Here is a 16,582-nt window from a genome sequence, read left to right as displayed (position 1 = left end):
AGTTCGTGGCGGAGTCTAAGTGATGGCAGAGGGTCTTGTGGTCGACCAAATCGAACGCCGATAAGAGGTCAAGTAGCAGTAAGAGTGCTGTTTTGCCATTATCTCTCAGGGTGTCTATTTGTGCTTTAAGGTCGATCAATGCGATTTCCGTTCCATGTTGAGGTCTAAAGCCCGATTGGCGTACTCCTAGAAGGTGGTTATGTTCCAGTTATTGTTGTATTTATAGATATGCCACTTTGTCTAGAATTTTCAACAGGAATTGAACTGTAGTAATGGGGCGATAGTTAGTAGGTAAGGCTGGGTCAAGTGTTTGTTTTTTTAGAAGTGGGAGGACCCACGACTGTTTCAAGTTGTCGGGGATGATGCCAGTGGAGAAGGAAGCATTTATGAGCTTGGTGATGAACGGGGAAAGGTCCCGTGCCGCATCTTTTATGATTTGTGCTGGACAGGGGTCTCCATGGCAGTTGGACGGTTTAAGAGTTAAGATAACTTTTTCAACTTCTAAAGGGGATACTTTCTTGAAATTGAAGCACGGTGTAGGTGGCATAGGATGGGAGGAAGGTGAGGGGGTTGGGATCGTAGAAGTGGTGATGGTGATAGGATTTGAGGCCAGGGGGACAGAGTCTTTTTTGTTGTTGATTTTCACCTGGAGGGTTGTTATCTTATTAGCTAGGGCGCTCTGAATGCTTGTGCACCAGTTTTCGTATTTGAAGCAGGTGTCTGGGGCTAGGATAGGTGTTTCTATTTCTTTCAGAATGGTGAACAGTTCTTTGGAATTAGAGTTAGCTTGGGAGATGCAAAGGTTGTAGGATTCTTGTTTGGCTAGGATTATTTCTTTTTTGTACAGTGAAGCTAATTTAGTGAGGTTATTTTTGTTTGTATCGGATGGATCCAGTCTCCAAATTTGTTCGCATTTGCGTTTCTCTAATCTAATAGCTTTTAAGTGGGGAGAGAACCAAGTATTCACATGTTTCTTCTGTTTGCACTTTCTGATTTACAGTGGTGCAATAGTATCAAGAGCTGATAGCATTACTTTGTTGTACTCTTCAATCAGTGTGAAGGGGTCTGTAAGGGCAGGGAGAGAATTAAGGGTAGGAAGGATTAAAGGAATTAGTTTTTCAGCTGTAATGTTCTTTTTAACTCTAGTGGGGATGGCGGGAGCTTTGCTGTCGACAGGTTGGGGGGATGTGGCTTCTAGGGAGAAGGATATCAGATGGTGATCGGACCAGGGCACAGGTATTATAGAGGTAATGGAGGTCTGGCAGTTATACTCTGCTATCCAGTCAAGGGTTCTACCTTTGGAATGGGTGGCGCCAGTTACCTTTTGGGTAAACCCTAGTTCCTCAAGGGAATCATTAATCAACGAGGCGTTAGGATCCGCAGGGTCTTTGAAGCCTAGGTTAAGGTCTCCCAGGAGATGGCAGGGAGTGGCATTTTTAAGGTTATTAGATAAGATATCGGTAATATCTTCTTCAAAGGATCCTAGAGGACCTGGGGGTCTGTAAATGAGGTGGAAGGATATGGCCTAGGTATCCGAAATAGTCAGTTTGGCAGTCAGGGCTTCGCAGGAGTCAACATTAGGTGGAGGTGTAAGTCTTAATGCTAGGCAAGTTTTGGCAATTATGGCGAGGCCGCCACCTCGGGATGAGGTGCGGTCTGCTCTTAAGAGTGTGTAGTCCTCAGGGATGGCTAGCATATTCGCTGGGCCAGCTGCTGAATGGAGCCAAGATTCAGAAATGGCGAGGAGGTCAATTCTTTCAGTTAGTAGTAGGTCGGCTATTTCTGTGGCGTGTGCCACAATGGAACAGGCGTTTAATAAGGCTCCTCTTATACCAATTTGTGTGGCCACAGTTGGAGGTGTTAAGGCGTTGTGGTGGTGTCTCGGGGGAATGGTAGGGCCTCGAGTGAGAAGGCTGTTGAGCTGGAGTGGATGCTGGGTGTTGGTGATTTTGCGTTGCGAGGTTGTGGTGATGGCCTGGAGGTCTCTTAGGTTTCTGGGAATTTTATTGGAAGTAGGATGAAGTGATTTGGCTGAAGGTTCATACATTTTGGGTAGTCTAGCATTGAGTTTCAGGTTTCTCTGGGAGAGGTTACATGGCCTTGTGACCAAGTTGTAGTGGTTAGTGAGTATGTTGAAGGTGGTTACGTGCACTGGTGGAAGCAGAGTATGTGACATAGTGAGTTCTAGTGTGTTAAATAAGTATTGGATAGTCCTCAGTAGGACGGTGTAGATCGCGGGCATATACATGGTTTTTAAGTGGGTATTTAGCTACTGACGTGTGTGTACCATATAGAGTTGGTACAATAAAATAACAGGGTCAATCTGGATGGGGTCGCTAGATTCAGGATATGCACTAAAGACGCGAATAGAGAGAGCACAAATGACTAAGGCTGTACTGGCGCAAAGGCTGAACTTTAGGTAGCGGAGAGGGCAGCAAGTCACCAGAGGCGCAGGCGGAGAGATCAACAGGTATACATAGCTAGGAACAATAGTGCTTATGTGCAATGTAAACATGGGCCATTAGGATCAGCATGAGTGCTAAGGGGTGGGCGCAATGCTAGTTGGCAGTACGTAGGCAGCGGGATCAACAGAAGGTGCAGGCAGAGAGGTCTGCACGGCTAGTTGGCAGTACACCGGTAGCAATATTAACAATAGGTTCAGGAAGTAAGATGAACAGAGCTAGTTAATAGAGCACAGGCAGCAATAACAACAAAGGTTCAGGTAGCAAATCAACAGACGCATAAATGCCTAAGAGTAATGGAGCTGGGTGTGATATCGACATAGGCCATAGGATCAACTTGGGTACTAGGGGGTGGGCGCAATGCTAGTTAACAGTGCACAGGTTTCAGGATCAATAAACGGTGCAGGCAAACAGGTCAGCACGGCTGGTTAGCAATGCACAGGCAATATTAGCAAGGTTCAGGCAGTAAGATTTACAAAACTGTTTAACAGAGCACGGGCAACAGTATCAACAAGGTTCAGGCAGCAAATCAGCAGGAGCATAAATGCCTAAGAGCAGTGGAACAAGATACAGTATATACAAAGCCAGTTAGGATCGGCATGGGTATTAGGGAGAACTGCTATCAGGGGGAGAGGGTGGGTCGGTCTAGTTGTGTTGACCTGTGTGTTGGTTAATAATGGCAGGGTGAGGTATTATAAGCACTGTATCTAACCTAGATAAGAGATAAGACATAACACGGTGCAGTCTAAGCCTTCTAATTACATGGTGGTATCATCTAGGTGCAATACTATCTAGATGCAGAACAATACCATCTGAATGAAAAGCAATATTATCTAGATACAGAACAAGAACATCTGAATGCAAAGCAGTACTATATGGATGCAATGCAATACCATCCTAGTACAAGACAATAGCATCTAAACACATTAGATGCAGGGTAAAATCATCTAGGTACAGGGTGAAACCAGCCCAGCTGTGGGTTATGGACAGTCCTTGTGCAGACTGGACAGTCCTTGTGCAGACTAGAGTCTTTCGGTTGCATGGACTAGTCAATCATGCATTGAGGTCAAGGGCAACGTGGGCACGGTAGTGGTATATACGTGGCGGGGCCAGCTTAGGAGAGAGACGCTCAGCGAGTCTCCCATGTAGTGTGAGTGCCGACTCTTTACACAGGCAATTGAGACCGCCTTAGGCTTAAAGGGTGCGGGGGACGCGGGAAGTTCAAGTCAAGTTGCTGCTTGTCACTGTGATATTGCAGAGGGGTTCTGTCGACGTTGTTCGCCGCGGTAATTAGTTGATTAGACTAATCATTAATTTGGGTGCATTGAGGGGGGTGGTCGTCTTACCGATGGTTGAACAGTATGGTGGAGTGTAGAGGAGGTCGAGCAGGGTTCCTGGCCCCGGCCTCGTGACAGGCTCTGGACAGGCTCTGGACAGGCCTCGATCCTTATGGAGAGGGCAGGCGTTCGCCTGCCGGCGCATGATTGGCTGGAAGTAGTAGGTATGAGCCAATGATAGTGGCGGCCATCTTAGATAGGGAACACCTCGTGTGTTCCAATGGTGGCTGCAATAGGGCTCAAATCACGCTAAAATGCTCGATTTTGCGGCAAAGGGCTTTTTCTAGGCAGCGCCTGTAATTATGAGAATAATTTCAGCGGATTTCGTTGCCGGTTATAATAGATCCGCGGGCTGCTGCAAAGTGGCTGAAAATAGGCAGAGCGCCTACCTTAGTCCTAGGGGACTGTGAAGGGGGATTGTCCCACTGCTCCTGCAGTGGGAGTGCTCCTGCACCTCCGGGATCCTGGTTGTAGTGGTCTCGGTAGCCTTAGTTGAACGTCTCCGTGCCATATTAGCAATACAGTTATTAACATAATCTCTTCTTCTATAACTAAAGTGATCCTTTGTTGCATCTGAGATCAAAGATCACTTATTCTGGGGCAGCCGCAGCTCTTTAACATATGCAGAGTTGTACTTCCAGCTCCCTGCATTGCTGTCAGTAGGCCTGAAATGCGCTTTACGGACTGGTTAGCACTGTTATGCAAATGCACACTTATCAACGACTTGTCCACTTTAGAGAGAGGCCTGGGTGCAGCCAGTGAGGTGCACTGTTTGAGTTCTTGTAGGGAGGAAGCAGCCAGGTCCTGATAATACAATGAAAGATAGCTCAGTATAAGCTACACTAAGGTATTGGCTCTGGACCGAAGGCAGCCTGACCTTTGTCCAGACAAGATTTAAAAAGCCAGTCAACTCTTTGAGGAAAGGGTAAATGTATTTAATTGAGCAAAAGGCAACGACAGATCTGAAAATAAGCATACTGTGACAGCCTTGCATTTTTCCCTCCTTGGTTTGTATGCAGAGGACTAACTCCATGAAATTCTAATTTAGTATCCCTGAAACCAGGGTCTACCCGCTGAGCATATTTCGTGGTTGTGGTGGTTAGCCCTAGGTGAGTGGTTAATACCACCAAGAACTCCTTCAGCAATGTCATGTTGACCATTCCAGTGGGTGTGAATTGTGATAAAGAATAACTATTTTATTGAACTCAACTTGAAATTCCTTCCATGTCAATGCATTGCATTCGTCGTATGCCAACATGTACATGTGTGAAATGACTCTGTGTGCAATATATAATATCTGCTTGGCTTACACATTCCTCTTCCTCCTCATGATGGCTGTCACAACAACAGGCCACAACTATGGCTGCGTTGTCAGGAAGAAGGTGATTTATCTGGAGGAGCTGAAGCGGGGAACACAGGAATTTGGTGGGTCTTGAGTGCTGTGCCAGAGTGCTGTGCCTTTATGTGCTCCCCTAAACCTTTGTTTAGATGCTTGGTTTGTTGTCACCACAGTCTGAGATGTTATGCTTATGATAATGATATGATATGATGTGGCATTTATAACGCGCCTGTACACAAGTGTTTCTAGGCGCGACAAGACAAGGAGGAGGGGAAACAAAGGGAGGACAAAATAACAATCTTACTAGGCCTTGTGTAATTCAGATCGGCAAGTGCGGGGAAGAGGGAAGGGGAGAAGTGCCAAGGAGGAGGGGAAGGGGGAAGTGCAGTTAACTCATAAGTGCAGCCAGCGGGTGACTCATACATGCAGAGAGAAGGGATTGCAGGGTTGCAAATACAGTGCAGTGCTGGGGAGATGAGAGGCAGTGCGAGGGCAACTGGACATGCAGGGGCCTGGGCCTGAGTTCAGAGAGTTATCACTGCAACCATTTTATCTTAATGTGTTTCCTTTTTTGTTCCTACAATAACATATGCAGAGGAGAAGGGCCCCTACCATTTAAGAGAATCAGTCCTCAAGTTTCCATTTCCTCTCTCAGATACCACTGCAGACCCACAGAGTTGTACTACCTGCCCTGTACAGTCTGACTAATCGGCCTTCTGTGTATCCATCACAGCTATACTGTAATAGAGAGTACAGATGTGTCTTCACAGCACCATCTCCAACCCATCATTATCTGTAGAGTGTGTTTGGAAGGAGTTATAGTATGAATGCGTTATATATACTAATATCCTGGGCGGAGTGCCATTATATGTTGTCTTTGAAGTAGTGATTGGCTGTAGATAAGATTCACATGGATACTACATGTACCCGAGAGGTGATACTAGAGGGATCAGAGAAGGAATATAGGAGGGATTAGAAAGAAATTGTAAAGAGGAGCAAGAGGGGCTCCCAGGGGACTTGGTGGACTGAAAGGTAATCTCAGACAGGTTTAATTGGATTTCCAACGGCAATTCCTAGGGAATCCCAGAGGGTGTGAGAGGACAGTTCGGAGAGGAATTAGATGAATCCAAGAGGTTCACCAAGGACAAAAAGGGACTCTCAGAGAGGGAATCCCAGAGGAGACTAAGAAGGAATGCCAACAAATCTAAAAGGAAATCCCAAAGGGTCTGACAGGATAATTCAGAGAGGAATTAGATAAATCCAAGAGGATCACAAAGGACAAAAAGGGAATCTCAGAGAGGGAATCCCAGAGGAGACTAATAAGAAATGCTAGCAAAGCTGAGAGGGAGTCCCAGAGATGACTGAGCAGGAATACCACAGTGTATGAGGAGGTATCTGGCATTGGACTAAGACAGGGGGCTGGTGGGATGGGACACTAAGAGGATCTGAGAGCGTATCCCTGAAGGAGCTGATTGGGCGTCCCAGAATAGAATTTGAAGAATTCTAAGTGAAATGAGAAATCCAGATTGTGAATGCATTTCACAAAGGACAAAGCTATATCCCGGGAGCGCTGAGGGGAACTTTCAGTGTGGTTCGAGATGACACAAAAAGGAAATCGTAGAGGTGGTTGAGAATACATCCAGAAGTACCTGAATTTAAATCCCAGATGGGGACAGAGAGGAAATACCTATGGGGTAGGGATTGGCAGGAGGAAACCCCAGAAAAGGTCTGAAGAAAACTTCATGTTAATGCAAGACATCCTCTCAGGTGGCAACATAACTCATTGTTATTGCTCAGACTTTTTAGTCTCAATGCTTTTCCTCCATTCTACTGCTATGTTATCGCTAAATAGAGCACAGCACCAGAGCATTTTGCTAAGCAATATTAATTAAAAAAGAAGAGCCGGGGGGCATGTGTGGACACAATGCCCCACACAGGGCCCTCCTCATGCAGGCTCCCCACTTCAGCCATTAGTTCTTCTCTCCACATTGACAGGCCTTGGGTTTTGCATGCAGATATGCCTTTTTGCTTGTGCATTTCTTGTTTTTCTATTCAGGCCTTCAGTGCTAATGTTTGGAATTCTGTGTTTAGCTTTTTCTGCATGGCCTTTTTCTTTTGCATTCTCTGAACCTCAAGTGTCTGAGCTTGAACCATGCCTGGGCCTTCTGCATTCCTATGAATGCATATCTTTTCAGTCGCAGCTGTGTAGTTAGGAAAACACTTTCCACTAATTGCTGTTCGTGGACTTGAAGACCTTTGAAGCTTCCAAGAAGGTAAGTCCGTTTCCTGTCTCCCACACTCCCTTGCCTGCTAACTCATTCCCTGCGCGTTTCTAGGCTAACAGGACACTCTGGGTTCATCTTTGCATTGTAATGCAGTTGTTATCAGTGTGCCCCTCGAGGTGCGGAAGGGACCTAACACTGGTGCTACCACATAGTGGCAGCCGGCGTCTAAAGCCAGAACTTTCACCAACATCCTGCTAAAGCTGGTCATAATATCAGGGTTTTGTGCTGTCCTACAGCAGAGGCAGAACATGCGCACATGCCTGATTTGGAGGGAAAACACGAGCCTCCAAATAAAATGGTGCCATTTGCGAGTGATATAAAATACTTCAGCTTTCATGAGCTCTTCAGGATTTGTCTGTTTGTCAAACCCTACAGCACATACTTGCCTATATGCATCCTGCTATCAGGTGTTGCTCCCGCACTCGAAAGCTGCTCATTAGCGAGCCATGCAATATGGTGGAGCAATGCAAGGGCACTCCTGCAGACCTCAGGCTGCAGAACAATTTATGAGCCTTGAACAGCCATGGATTGTACCCAAAGCCCTAATTATTTTGACTGTAAATCGGCTGTGCCCATTGTGGGTTTTTAGCATGTTGCTATCATCTGCAGAGCCATAGTCTTCTCTCCTACTCCTTTAGAGACAAGAGTCTGGGTAATATTTTCTGTAGACGATTGCAGCAAAGAGGTGATTCTGGGTTGTGCTGCTCTCTCGGCCAGAAGCGCATCTGGATAACAGCATGTTTCTGATGACAGCTCATCTGGCCAGCAGGGAAACATGATTGCAGAGGCATTGAGCCAACATACTTCGGCCTCCCATGAGTAGGAGCTTTCTCACGAAGTTCTGTAGGAGGTATTCTCCTATTGGTGGACTCCTCAGGTGGACCTCTTTGCTTCCAGTGTGAACAGAGATTGTATACGGTTCTGCTCTGGGAATTTCCATGACACAGTGTTCTGGGGATGCTTTGATGGTCAAGTGGGATTTTAACTTGCTCTATGTGTTTCCGGCTCTCCCTGTCATACTGCTAATTGTCAGAAGGTCACCCCTATTTGGATCTACAATTACTTTAATTGCCCCGGATTGGGCCTGTAGAACAACGTACCTGGAGTTGGCTGGACATGTTCATCTCCCCTCCCTGGCACCTTCCACAGAGAGCAGACCTCCTCTCTCAATCATAACGATGAATCCTGCATCCGAACCTCAACAGCCTGAACCTTCATACTTGGCTGCTGAATGATTGTGGTATAAGGAGTGGGATTTGTCAGAGGATGTCCTGAACCTACTTCAATGGATTGCCTTTCTCCGACAGATTCCTCTTCAGATAGATATCCCCTTCCAGCTTCAGCTGCTTGGAAGCAACCTCGACAGGGGGCGTAATGGACCTTGACTCTGCCGTCGATGGTGGATGCATCTTGACTCAGTGCTCGATCGACAGCCATCATACATATACTGCGTTGTTACGCCCCGTACTTCAGTTCCTTTATTCCACGCACTCAGTACGCTGCTTGTGAGGAACACTGCGATCCTTCGATCACTCCATTTTCCCTCTACGTTTTTTGACGTTTTTTCTCTCATTGCGAGGGACCATGTCCACACCCCGGATTTCAGGAATCAATCTCTGTTTCCGATTGCGACTCGAAAATGTCGGTGACTGACCCGCATGGTATAAGCATGTGGTTCCTCAGCACGGGTCACGACACAGAGAGTTGTTCAACTTTTGCCAAAATGACCCCGAGGCGCTAGCGGGAGCGGGCGGCGAAGCTCGCAGTGGCCGATCGCCATCCAAGTCACCGGCGTAGTCAACTGTTCGGTCCTCGCAGGCCGAAACAGAGGGGCCAATACCTGAGAAGGAAGATAGGCACTGGTGCAAGGCCAAGAAAAGATCCATTGAAGGAGAAATTACTTACCGTAATGTTCTTTCTATGGATTCTTCTCCTGCAGATTTCTCATCACCCCTCCCATCCATCCCTGCTAGAAAGCTAGGCCTGATAGGAATGATGCCATCGAAGTCTGCGCCAACATATCAACGTTCCTTTACCCCTAAATCCCGATTGACGTTTTTTTACTCAATGAGGTCGATTTACATTGAGGAAGAGGACCAAGTTCATTTTGGCTTTGAGCCTATGGGCGGAGTGACTGGGGGAGACGATTTATTCTCTGACCAAGCAGATTAGCTTGCTCTGCCTGAAGGACTGCATGACACAAGTGGGCTAGACACGTCTCCTGACTTGGATAAGGAAAAGGCTACTCCTTATGGGCACCCTAATGCAGAGTACAGAAGGACTGTGGAGAAGGTAGTAGAGGCCTGGGGTCTAGGCACTGCAGCTAAACCCCTGTCGGCCCATGATCTATTAGACATCCTAGATAAGGGACTGTAAAAAGAAAGGGTATTGCCTTCTAATGCAGCTATCTCAGACTCCATTACACATTGTGGCAAAGGCCTTGCTCCATGCCAACTGTGGATGCAGAACTCAGAAAGAAATCCAAGCCGGCTAGGGGGGAGTTACCTTTACTGTAATCCCACCCCATACCAGAAGGCTTAGTGGTCCAAGTCGCTACATTAGCTCTAGAGCAGCCACTTGCACCTCTAATCTACCTACAGACAGGGAATCCAAGAAGATGGATGCCCTTGCCAAAAAGATCTTTGCTTCAGGTAGCATTGTCGTGAAGGCGGTCACTACATCATTCACTAAGTACTCTCACGGACTGTGGAGACTCATGATGGAATCTGTGGAACACATCCCGGCTGGTGAAATGAGAGATGATTTCATGCAGATCATTGACGACTGCACGCACGTGGCATGCCAAGCACTGCAGTTCGGACCTGAACACTGCAGATTGCGTAGGTCGGGCAATCGGGACATGCATTGTGTTAAGGAGATCAGCCTACCTTTACAGTTTATGATTGTCACTGAATGTCCAAGCCAATCTTCTGGACATAGCTTTTGATGGTGAGCGCCTGTTTGAACAGAAGACCGATGCAACCTTGAGGAAGTACAAGGACTCAAAATTGGCTGCCAAGTCACTGGGCCTAGCTGTGAAGGAACCAGCGAAGCAATCCTTTTGCTTCTCCTCTAGGGCCAGAGGCAAGAGATGGTACATTCAGTTTGGAGAGAGTCCACAGATCCCGCAAGCCAGTCAAGGGCAGAGGCGTTTCTCACATCCCAGACGGGGCAGAGGGGCCTCCAGGGGCCAGCAGAACTTGGCAGCAGTGGCAGGGGCAACAGTGCCCACTATGCCGCTTTGAGTTCTCTGCACATGTTTCCCCGGTTGGAGGGAGAATTTCCGAGCACTTGGACAGGTGGAAGGAGATAACCTCTGATGCCTGGGCCTTGCAGCTCATCGAATGGGGGTACTGTCTACCATTCTTAAGAAACCCTCCAGACAGATCCCACCTTTCAGCAACAACCGGAACAGGAGCGCCAGGAGGAACTGAGAGCTCTGTTATTGAAGGGTGCTGTGGAAGAGGGTTACCGAGCTGAGGATCAGGCTGGTACTCTTGTTATTTTCTGGTACCCAGGAAAGGAGGAGGACTCCATTCCATTCTGGACTTCAGTGCCTTGAACACATTACTGAGGAAAGAAAAGTTCAGGATGGTGGTGTTAGAAGAAATTCTCCAAGCTCTGAAACTTCCGGGCTGGTTGGCGTTGCTGGACCTTCAGGATATATATATGTATGTATGCATTTAGCATTTACAGAGCGCATATCCACAAAGGAACCGGGCAAAAATTGCCTCTGGGCACAGATGGAGTAACAAGAAGGACCAAAAAAAGCCAGCATTATCTGCACATTTTAATTGGCAGTGCATTCCAAGCTCTTGGCCCCGCACAGGAAAAATGTCTGTCACCCTGTAAAGGCTGGAGGGAGGGTCTGTGCTTCTGCTCTCTATATGGTAGAGGAGAGGCACAGAGGACCCCAGCCAAGATTCTCTATTACGGTAGCAATGGACGAGCAATCAAGGCCTAGCTTCTCAGGAGGTGATGCAGGCTGGTTCTTAAGTACAGGGTAGTCCCCAAGCACCCACAAAGGAATGTCCACACACTGTATTAGTTACAACACAGTCTTTATATAATCAATATTCAAGGTTATGTACAATATCACGATAAATCACTTTGTACTCGGTTATCTATAATGGCAAATATACAATTCTACGTGGTACCACAATTACTATTAGATCTCTTTAAAGTGCATCAACTGCACGGTTAAATGTCACACAAATCATTTCGTAAAGGAAACCAACAATAGATATAAGAGGAAAGCAGTTGGTTAGAACAATTGGCAGAATACTGGCCCGATACCTAGACACAGTTCTGTGTGGCGATCCCCCCACCTGGGCAACCTGTAGAATAAAGATATATCACAAGCCCAGTCCATATATTGTTCACCAGACTCTTCCCAATAGTTCTGCAACCCCAAAGTACCTGGCATTGTAGCGTTCCTCGTCGGGAAATCGACGGCCCTTCTTGAGTGCCCTCCCCTTAAGGCAGGAGTCACGGGTCGTCGAACGTCCGATGGAGAACAGGGTGAACTACAGAGGTGAAGAGGCAGCTTCTTTCGTAGCGGTGCTCGTCGACGGAGAAGCGTAAATGTCCTGGAAGGAAGAGGCGTGTGGGGCACCTCAATGTCGCTAGTTCTGGACCGCAAAGAGTTTGAAGAACTGTGGCCCAGCGAGGGCGTCGAGTCGTCGGCGTCTCTGTGGTCTTTAGGTGGTGGGAAACCCACCGGCGGATACTCCTCGGCGCGTCAACGGCCTGGCCTTCTCCAGTGGGATAAAGCGGGCGGCGATGCGGACGAGAGCGTCCTTGGTTCGAAAGTTCTTAGGCAAACGGGAGCACGGCGGCTCCGGTTGACGACGGCGGTCCTCGACGGTGGCGGACAACAGTCTGAGCGCTTCTCCTTGGGATTCCGCGGCAGTCCCCTTCTCCGGTCGGCAGCCTGTCGGGGGTCTGTCTACCAGGGAGCTTTGGCAAAAATCAGCTGGTGCACGATGGTCCCTCGTAGCTCAGGAAGAGGGCGCCTTACCAGGTCCTCTCTGGGTCAGTCCTTGGAGACACAGCAGCTTTCAGATTGATGAAGGAGAGCAACAGCAATTCTTCTCTTCCAGCAGGGCTTCAAGGTCAAGCTTCAGATTCACTCCAGTTACTCTTCTTAGGTTGGACTTCAGTTGAACACTTCTGAACACGATTTGTAGCAGTGAGAGGTCCCCAGATATACTGTTGATCTCCCATTCATTCCACTGGGTCACACTGAAGAATCCAATCACTACGAAGGGATTCAGCAGTCTGTCAGCCAATCAGGCGCACGGTGCATTCAGGCCATTCTTCTCCATCCAGACACTCACAACACAGAATGTGGATTCGGACAAGTACCACGCCATTCAACACTACACACTGCATTCATACCAGTTTCGGGCAGCGCTGTCTCAATCATTGTGTCAAACACCAGATACCAGACATCCACAACAAGAAGTGTAGATTCGTCACCCACTCCATTCACCCAGGTCCCACCCACAGGTGTAACCACAACATACGGTCGTTGCGAAGGCTCCAGCCAGTCTGGTCAGCACTTCCCCACACTACCATATATGGAACTTCCACCCAAGAGCCAGTCAGGGGGAAGGGACAAAGTCAGGGCTTCCTGGGACTTCGGGAAGATCAAGATAACAGGCGATGGCAGGCAAGAGGCCACAGGGGCTATGTTGTCCCCATCAGGAATCTACCAATTCCAATCACAGGGCCTGGGCATCCCAAAATGGAGGACGCTCAGGTCACCAGTCAATTAAGCACGGAGCTGCCGCCAGCCCGTACCCTGCTATGTGGGCCACACACAGGTGCGCAAAAGAATAGACTAGGGGCACAGGGTTGTACCCCCACCCATGGATGCCATAAGGGTATCCCATGGGTCTGTCCACCAAAACCAAAAGAGAGAGCTGCACTGCCAGGAGTCCCACATGAACTCCTGCGCGGAAAACACGACAGAACACACGATAAAAAGCAGTAAGGGACAAGGATACGGAGGCCCTGTCCCTCCGATGCCTTTCCAGCATCACAGTCACCTCCACAGACTGAGGTTAGGGTGCCTAATCTCCCACGGGATAGACACCCTCATCCAGACGGTCAACATACCTTCTGGAAAGGCCATCTGCATTATCGTGACTCTTCCCTGGTCTATGCTCTATGGTGAAGTCTAGCCCTTGCAGGCTAATGGATCACCTGAGCAGCTTCGGGTTTTCACCCTTCATATGCATAAGCCACTTCAGGGGCTTATGATCTGTTTGGACCTTGAAGGTAGACCCGGTAAGGTAGGGTCTAAAATGCCTAAGGCTCCAAACTATGCTAAAACATTCCTTTTCAACCGTAGCCCACCTAAGTTCTCTACCCTTAAGTTGTCTACTGATGAATATGATCGGATGTTCTCTTCCTTTGTCATCTAACTGGGACAAGACAGCTCCAATTCCGGTGTCGAGGGGTCAATTTGAACGATAAAGGGCTTTCTGTAATCAGGTGCACACAACACGGGTGCCCTACACAGACTTTCTTTCAAACCATTAAAGGCCATCTGACAGTCTTCAGTCCAATTAACCTTCCGTGGTTTTTGGGTGAAGTCAGAGCTGTCAGTGGTGCAGCTATGATTCCATAGTCCGCCATGAAATTGCGATAATACCCAGTGAGGCCCAAAAAGGCTCTCACCTGGGTTTGAGTAGTGGGAGTCTCCCAGTCCTGTACATCCTGTACTTTACTGGGGAGAGGTTGGATTTGACCCCCTCCTACCTCATGACCAAGATACGTGACTTGAGCTATCTGGCACTTGGTGGCCTTGATAGTGAAGTTAGCCCTTTTCAAGGCCTGCAACACCCTATCTAGATGTGTCAAAAGCTCTTCCCAGGTGGAACTGTAGTTGGCAATGTCGTCTAAGTATGCCACACAGAAGGCCTCCAGCCCACTGAGCGCATGATTGACCAATCTCTGGAAGGTGGCAGGGCATTCTAAAACCCAAAAGGCATGACCCTAAACTGGTAGAGTCTCTCAGGTGTTGAGAACGCTGTCTTTTCCTTGGCATGGTCGGTCAGAGCTATTTGCCAATAGCCTGAGGTAAGGTCAAAGGGCATTGCCTTCTAATGCAGCTATCTCCGACCCCATTACACATTGTGGCAAAGGCCTTGCTCCATGCCAACTGTGGATGCAGAACTCAGAAAGAAATCCAAGCCGGCTAGGGGGGAGTTACCTTTACTGTAATCCCACCCCATACCAGAAGGCTTAGTGGTCCAAGTCGCTACAATTAGCTCTAGAGCAGCCACTTGCACCTCTAATCTACCTACAGACAGGGAATCCAAGAAGATGGATGCCCTTGCCAAAAAGATCTTTGCTTCAGGTAGCATTGTCGTGAAGGCGGTCACTACATCATTCACTAAGTACTCTCACGGACTGTGGAGACTCATGATGGAATCTGTGGAACACATCCCGGCTGGTGAAATGAGAGATGATTTCATGCAGATCATTGACAACTGCACGCAGGTGGCATGCCAAGCACTGCAGTTCGGACCTGAACACTGCAGATTGCGTAGGTCGGGCAATCGGGACATGCATTGTGTTAAGGAGATCAGCCTACCTTTACAGCTTATGATTGTCACTGAATGTCCAAGCCAAGCTTCTGGACATAGCTTTTGATGGTGAGCACCTGTTTGAACAGAAGACCGATGCAACCTTGAGGAAGTACAAGGACTCAAAATTGGCTGCCAAGTCACTGGGCCTAGCTGTGAAGGAACCAGCGAAGCAATCCTTTTGCTTCTCCTCTAGGGCCAGAGGCAAGAGGTGGTACATTCAGTTTGGAGAGAGTCCACAGATCCCGCAAGCCAGTCAAGGGCAGAGGCGTTTCTCACATCCCAGACGGGGCAGAGGGGCCTCTAGGGGCCAGCAGAACTTGGCAGCAGTGGCAGGGGCAACAGTGCCCACTATGCCGCTTTGAGTTCTCTGCACATGTTTCCCCGGTTGGAGGGAGAATTTCCGAGCACTTGGACAGGTGGAAGGAGATAACCTCTGACGCCTGGGCCTTGCAGCTCATCGAATGGGGGTACTGTCTACCATTCTTAAGAAACCCTCCAGACAGATCCCACCTTTCAGCAACAACCGGAACAGGCGCGCCAGGAGGAACTGAGAGCTCTGTTATTGAAGGGTGCTGTGGAAGAGGGTCACCGAGCAGAGGATCAGGCTGGTAGTCTTGTTATTTTCTGGTACCCAGGAAAGGAGGAGGACTCCATTCCATCCTGGACTTCAGTGCCTTGAACACATTACTGAGGAAAGAAAAGTTCAGGATGGTGGTGTTAGAAGAAATTCTCCAAGCTCTGAAACTTCCGGGCTGGTTGGCGTTGCTGGACCTTCAGGATATATGTATGTATGTATGTATTTAGCATTTATAGAGCGCATATCCACAAAGGAACCGGGCAAAAATTGCCTCTGGTCACAGATGGAGTAACAAGAAGGACCAAAAAAAGCCAGCATTATCTGCACATTTTAATTGGCAGTGCATTCCAAGCTCTTGGCCCCGCGCAAGAAAAATGTCTGTCACCCTGTAAAAACTGGAAGGGGGGTCTGTACTTCTTCTCTCTATATGGTAGAGGAGAGGCACAGAGGACCCCAGCCAAGATTCTCTATTACGGTAGCAATGGACGAGCAATCAAGGCCTAGCTTCTCAGGAGGTGATGCAGGCTGGTTCTTAAGTACAGGGTAGTCCCCAAGCACCCACAAAGGAATGTCCACACACTGTATTAGTTACAACACAGTCTTTATATAATTAATATTCAAGGTTATGTACAATATCACGATAACTCACTTTGTACTCGGTTATCTATAATGGCAAAAATACAATTCTACGTGGTACCACAATTACTATTAGATCTCTTTAAAGTGCAGCAACTGCACGGTTAAATGTCACACAAATCAGTTTGTAAAGGAAACCAACAATAGATATAAGAGGAAAGCAGTTGGTTAGAACAATTGGCAGAATACTGGCCCGATTCCTAGACACAGTTCTGTGTGGAGATCCCCCCACCTGGGCAACCTGTAGAATAAAGATATATCACAAGCCCAGTCCATATATTGTTCACCAGACTCTTCCCAATAGTTCTGCAACCCCAAAGTACCTGGCATTGTAGCGATCCTCGT

The 16,582-nt window shown here is 48.0% G+C and overlaps 1 protein-coding gene across 2 annotated transcripts in view; it reads left to right on the top strand.

Moving 5' to 3' along the window:
* Positions 1-16,582, top strand: part of MYO15A (myosin XVA) — a 3,541,761-nt gene that overhangs the window by 2,314,188 nt on the left and 1,210,991 nt on the right. Inside the window, exon 48 of one of the 2 annotated variants that reach the window (XM_069645705.1) lies at positions 5,150-5,224. The exons of the other annotated variant lie outside the window; for it this stretch is intronic. Within the exon in view, the coding sequence (XP_069501806.1) occupies positions 5,150-5,224 (75 nt within the window). The remainder of the gene's footprint in view (positions 1-5,149; positions 5,225-16,582) is intronic. 2 annotated transcript variants of the gene reach the window in all.

The sequence above is a fragment of the Ambystoma mexicanum genome, chromosome 2p (assembly GCF_040938575.1).
Source record: "Ambystoma mexicanum isolate Mex_15411 chromosome 2p, UKY_AmexF1_1, whole genome shotgun sequence".
Lineage (NCBI taxonomy): Eukaryota > Metazoa > Chordata > Amphibia > Caudata > Ambystomatidae > Ambystoma > Ambystoma mexicanum.
Note: the sequence above shows the minus strand (reverse complement) of the source record. Positions and strands in the feature narration are given on the sequence as shown.